Consider the following 6,362-nt stretch of genomic DNA (forward strand, 5'->3'; position numbering starts at 1 on the left):
GTAATAAACACAAAAATGAAAGTTTCGGTTCATATTAAAAAAAAAACTTATAGATATGTTAAAATCAATTTTTTTAAAAAAAATTAAGATGCAATAATTTTATTGATATATACAAAAATTGAAAGTCAAATGACATATATTAGCCAAATTTAAAATTTTGAAATCTATAAAACATAAAATTGAAACTTTTAACTGTTAAAAGATAAAGTAAACAATGGTTGAGATGTTCTGATGTGTCTATAATTTATTGTTTTTTCTATTGATTTGTTAATTAAAAATAATAAAGAATTAGAAAACCATTTAGACTCGATTCCTAAAATGTTTCTCTTCTTCTTTGTATTATCTATTCTATATACGCCCAAGACGTTTTATTTAATTTTTCTACAACGATTGCTAGAATTCTTCATGATATTGCAGATTAAACATCTCATTCCCTTAAAAATTTTGTTTTGACGATAGAAACCATAGTAATTCAAAATTAATACTTTTTTTTTTTTTGAAAAATTTATCATTTTTCAAACAAAATATACATTCACATTTGATAACGTGGTAGCACACAATACACGACTGGTAGAACTAAAAATTATAGTTAAATTTGACCAACCATTTATATCGTTACATGCAAGAGTCATACTTTGTATGTATATAAATGTATATACCCAACAGTTTCATAGACTGGAGGGGACAAGCTTTGTATCCCAATAACATTTAGCTTTTGAAAGGCCATGGAACATTTTAGGGTTACCATTCTCATACTCAGCCTTATGATCTCTATCTTTCAATTACAACTTCACTCCTCACTTGCTATCCCCAATCAAGGTACGAATTATTGCAGAATAGGTCATCGTCACAACTCGGATGACAGTTTTACAACGTTTGTTTGTGTCACTTTTTTTTTTTTATTTAAAATTTTCCTTCATTGATACTTACTTTGGAATGAAATTTAATTTTCAGATGTTCACTACATGAAGTTTGTACATAATGCTACTGATTTACCAACAAAAGAAGAATATGACTACATAATTATAGGAGGTGGAACTGCGGGGTGTCCATTAGCTACGACATTATCATCAAAATTCTCAGTCCTCCTTTTAGAAAGAGGCAGTGACCCCAACAAATATCCTTCTGTGTTGAATGAACAAGGTCTGTTGAACGTTTTTGCTGCTGGAGATGATGGAAAAAATCCCTTTCAACGTTTCGTCTCAGAGGACGGCATAGAGAACATAAGAGCACGAGTCCTTGGCGGTGGAAGCATGGTCAATGCTGGGTTCTATTCAAGGGGACATCAAGAGTTTTTCGCAAGTGCAGGTGTTGATTGGAACATGGAATTGGTTGAGAAGGCTTATGAATGGGTTGAAGAAACTGTTGTATCTCAACCAATTTTGAATGCTTGGCAATCTGCTTTTAGAAGTTCTTTATTGGAAGGTGGTGTTATCCCTGATAATGGGTTTGATTTAAGGCATCTTGTGGGAACTAAAACTGGAGGTTCAATTTTTGATAATAAAGGAAATAGACATGGAGCTGTGGAGCTTCTTAATAAGGCTAATCCCACAAATATTAAAGTTGCTACTGAAGCCACAGTTCAAAGAATCCTCTTCTCTGGTTAGTGCTGCAAATATTCAATTTAAATTATATTTATTTTAATTTATTGGACTTTTAATTTATACTTTAACGAAATTTTCACGAAGAAATTTGAGCAAATGATTTTATATTGTTTCACTAAGAGGTTCATGAGTAATTGTTTCCAAGAATTGAACAATTTTTTTTTTTTTTTTTTTTTTTTTTTGGAAGCAACGCTCTTTCAAATAAACTATACTTTTGTAAAAAAAAAAAATTAAACTTGAAAAAGTTTACAAAAGAAGGGAGAAATGTTTCCTACGTAAGAAAAGTGCTCGTGAAAAGTTATTGTAAAATGCATTAATTTTGAAGAAATAAATATTTTGAGTTGATCATACCTCTTCTCTTCAAATAAAGTTGATTAATACAACTCCACGCCAATAGTCACAAAACATTTATTCCAACGGACAATTTCCATACATTTTGCTCATGTAGTAATTTTGACTCGTAGGTTTATCAGCAAATGGGGTTTTGTATTCAGATTCAAAAGGAAAGCTACACAAAGCATTCATTCGCAGAAAAGGAGAAATCATTTTAAGTGCAGGAGCCATTGGAAGTCCTCAACTTCTTCTTCTAAGTGGGATTGGTCCAAAATCTTATCTTTCATCCTTAAAACTACCTGTCGTTCTTCACCAACCATATGTCGGCCAATCCATGTCCGACAATCCCCGTTTTGGCACCAACATCATCCTTCCATTCCCAGTCCTTCCTTCGTCTGTAAAAGTTGTTGGAATTTTACAAGACAATATCTATATACAATCTATTGCCAGCCCTTTCCCAATTTTAGTTCCTCCAATTTTCAGTTTTCTTACTCAAGTCACTTCCATCACCCCAACCTTCGCAATATTTGTTGGAAAATTCTCGGAGGTTCATTCTGAAGGCTCACTTCGATTAAATTCCTCCACTAATGTGAAAAGGAGTCCCATTGTTCGATTCAATTATTATTCACATCCTGATGATCTTGGTCGATGTGTTAAAGGTGTAAGAAAAATTGGAGATTTGCTTAAAACTAAAACTATGGAAAAGATTAAGACACAAAATTTGGAGGGCAATAAAGGATTTGAGTTTTTGGGGGTTCCATTGCCGGAAAATTTGGGGAATGTTAGCGCTGTTGAAGAATATTGTAAAAAAACGGAGAGTACTTATTGGCATTACCATGGAGGATGTGTGGTGGGAAAAGTGGTTGACGGTAATTATAAAGTCATTGGAATTAAGAATTTGCGTATTGTTGATGGCTCCACTTTCTCTGAGTCGCCGGGAACTAATCCTATGGCCACTCTCATGATGCTTGGCCGGTGAGTTTTTCTTTTTTATTTTAATTTTTCTAGTACAACATTTAGGAGATGGGAATCATTAAATTATAAAAAAATTCCTTCAACTTTGTATTTTGATAAAAAAAAAAAATTACTTCTAGCCTTTCAAATGTTTTGAAAATTTCCTTAAAACTTATGTAAATGATATTTAAAACTACTAAAAAGTTTTATCGATACACTTCAACTTAAAACGATTTCAAAATACCTACTTTCATTAATTTAATAATTTCTTAGCATCCAAAATAAAAGTCAAAATTTTAAGTTAAAACTATAGTTTTAAATTTTCATCAATATTTTAATATTTCTATTGATATTTTCACATTTGATCGATTGGTTCAATATTGATAGAGAAAGAGGTAATCGATATTTCTATTACATTATATAAAAATTTAATAATCATCAAAATGACACTAATATAACATGACTGCTTATTTGACAATAATAAAAAACTTATTTACTAATCAAAATTTGTTTTTTTTCGTTTTTATAATTTTCTAAAAATATGAATCGAAATTAAATTTTTTGTAAAATTAAGATTTTGATTTATCAGTATTGATATTTTAAACCTTGGTTAAAACATAAAATTCCAAAATAAAATTTTTCCCTTAGTATATATTAAAACAATAAAAAAAAAAATCTCACACTGTAGATCTACCAAACTATCACTTTGTGTTAATAGTCAAATAAATTTTTATTTGACAATTACCTGTATGTTAATTACAACAATAACTCTATTGAGATTGGTTGTGTTCTTGATCTACCACTGTGAGAAAATTAGTGTTGAATATGGATGAATGAGAGTATTTTCTACTTCTTTGTTTTTTTAGCTCAAGGGTATTTATGAAACTTTTCAATATTTAGTGGTATTTTTGGAACAAAAATTTAACGGTTTCCATCCAAAACTAACGGTAATGATATTTTTGAACAATTTAAGAAAGTTTAAAGACATATTTTAAACTTTTGAAAATTTAAGGGTATTTTTGATACAAACAACAAATTCAAGAGCAATTTTTATAATTTAGCCTATATGAATTCAAACAACAAATTTTGTGGTTACGGGATGTCAGTTAGCTAAGCGCTTGTTGACATTTTCAAATCAAATATAACACAATGCATGAACCAATATTTTAAAAAATATTAAAAAATTTAAAATTCTATTAATGATAAACATTGGTGGAGATCTATTCATGTTTATCAATATCTACTATTGGTAGAATATGAAATTTTGTTATATATTTTTTTAATATTTTTAGCACTTTTATCCTTTACAATAATTTTTATAAGTTTTATTTGACTTGAATTATTAATGCTTTTTCATTTTTATTACAAACACTTGATTTATCAACAGTTTTCTTTTTTAAAATTACGTTTTATTTATTTGAGAACTTTTTTTATTTTTAAAACGATTTCTTAAAAAGAGTTAAAAAAAATCCAATAAATGAAAGTAGTGTTTAATTATTAGTTTAATTTTAGAAATATAAAAGAAAACTAAATAATTATTTAACATTTCCTTAGAGACCTAAAAAAACTTATACCTATATTTTTATTCATAATCCTACAAAAGGACTAATTCAAAGCTTACAATTGAAATAACCCACAAAAATCCAATTCGTGTTATTGACTTCTAAATTGATTTTTTTAATCCTCAAAAGCTATTTAAGGATTTAGAAATAATTTGCAAATTTAAAAGCTATTATCAAAAGATCAGAATCGATATCAATTTTAGAATTATTAATAACCAAATATACTATTAATATTTGTAACATAATCTAACAAGATTTTACTATATTTACAATTTTCCAAAATATTATTATATATATTAATATTTTTAATCTAAGGACTATATTTAAAACTAATCGATTATCGTAACCTCGAAGTTTTCTTTCATAAAAATAACCTCATATAATATTTTCATATAAAGAAATAGGCTAGTATGTTAGAGAAATATGATGTATTTTGTGATTTTATTTCAATATTATCTTTTATTTATATGAACTAATAATTTCAAAATAATTTTGCAGATATGTTGGCCTTAAGGTACTCCAAGAAAGATTGAATCTCAACTAAAAGAGGCCATTTTTTGGTCAATGTTCTTCTCAGTTGTTCGTCGGCTGCATGTATCATGTTTTTTCTTTAATATAATTAATTATAATTGTGTTTTATTATGATAATTCTTTTCATATTTTTAATTAGTTTCTAAGAATCGTATTTTTTTTTCTTCTTCTTCTTCTTCTTCTCACTTTGTAGGTTGTCCAACAACATGAATAAACTTATTGTTTTGTCTTCTCTTTTACTCTTAAAATGGAGTTGACTTCAAATCTTGAACAAATTATCAGCTAATACTTTTGCCTGCGCAAAAGAAGCTAAGCTAAAACATATAATTTAAAGATATTATTGTTTTGCATGAATGGAAAAATTAAACTAAAATATTGTGAAAATAGAAAAGCTTAAGACTATTGAGAATTATAGCAAAATCTACCTTCAACCCCTAGAAAATGTCCAAAAATTTTATTAAAGGTATGAAAATTCATTTGATGCACGAAAAATTGAAGTATATCACCGATGCTTATTAGTGTGTTATCACTAATAGACCTATATCAACAATATTTACTGGTCTATCGTTTACACACTGTTAAGATGTATATTTTTATAACTAAACTTCTATTAGTGAAAAAATATTTATTTTAGATTCACAATTTTTGTTTAGAGCTTTTATAATTAAAAATAGTCATTAATTATTCTACAACTGACGCACTGATATTTTAAAAACATATTAGTGATAGACTTTATAAATAGTAGAAGGATATCAGTCAAAAACATATTAGAATGATTCACCATTTTTTGTTTAGACTTCAACCTATCTTGTCACTGATGTTTCAATTGTTGGAGATAGAAGCTTATCAATTATATATATAACCATTAACAATAAATTTCTATACTGATAGATTTGTTATTAGTGATAGAAGTATATAATTGATAAACACCTATCACTTATAGACTCATATATGTTATGAAGTTTTAGAATTTGACAATGAATTGATTGATAATGTGAAAAGTGCTCAAAATTTCGTTAACTGAAATGGATATTCACTTTGATTAATGCCTAAAATTGCAACACGAACTTGATTTTAGTTTCATGGTTTTATCACCTAATTAATGTTTCTATCAGTAATAGAAAGTTTGATTATTGATAAACGTCTGTTGGAGATAGACATCTATCACTAATAGACTTGTTAGTGAATATAAGTTTGCTAGATTTGTGGATGATTATGTTGGAGTTTTTGTCTAAAAGATTTTATGGAATATCTTTGACTAATTATCTTTCATTAATGAATTAAAAGATGAGATATTTAAGAGATAAAAAGATTTCCCAGTATTCTAGGAATCTTGTTAAGATAGGAAGATCTATACATATATTATATATGTGACGTT

At 27.6% G+C, this 6,362-nt stretch overlaps 2 protein-coding genes across 2 annotated transcripts; both read left to right on the forward strand.

Moving 5' to 3' along the window:
* Positions 1-965: 965 nt before the first annotated feature.
* Positions 966-1,607, forward strand: LOC127149588 ((R)-mandelonitrile lyase 1-like). The gene has a single exon (XM_051085361.1). The coding sequence runs from the start codon at positions 966-968 to the stop codon at positions 1,605-1,607; it is 642 nt and encodes a 213-aa protein (XP_050941318.1).
* Positions 1,608-2,028: 421 nt separating this feature from the next.
* LOC103493164 ((R)-mandelonitrile lyase 1-like) lies at positions 2,029-5,214 on the forward strand. Its single transcript, XM_008453819.3, has 2 exons — positions 2,029-2,912; positions 4,952-5,214. Exons 1-2 carry the CDS (start codon positions 2,272-2,274, stop codon positions 4,995-4,997), a joined length of 687 nt encoding a protein of 228 aa, XP_008452041.2. The 5' UTR covers positions 2,029-2,271; the 3' UTR covers positions 4,998-5,214.
* The last annotated feature ends 1,148 nt before the right edge of the window (positions 5,215-6,362 follow it).

This window comes from Cucumis melo, chromosome 5 (genome assembly GCF_025177605.1).
Source record: "Cucumis melo cultivar AY chromosome 5, USDA_Cmelo_AY_1.0, whole genome shotgun sequence".
NCBI lineage: Eukaryota > Viridiplantae > Streptophyta > Magnoliopsida > Cucurbitales > Cucurbitaceae > Cucumis > Cucumis melo.

Excerpts from the sequence above, each read along its gene's own strand:
- LOC127149588 (XM_051085361.1), top strand. The coding sequence starts at position 966 with ATGAAGTTTGTACATAATGCTACTGATTTACCAACAAAAGAAGAATAT.
- LOC103493164 (XM_008453819.3), top strand. The coding sequence starts at position 2,272 with ATGTCCGACAATCCCCGTTTTGGCACCAACATCATCCTTCCATTCCCA. Across the intron at positions 2,913-4,951 it reads ACTCTCATGATGCTTGGCCG|ATATGTTGGCCTTAAGGTAC; the intron begins GTGAGTTTTTCT and ends ATAATTTTGCAG.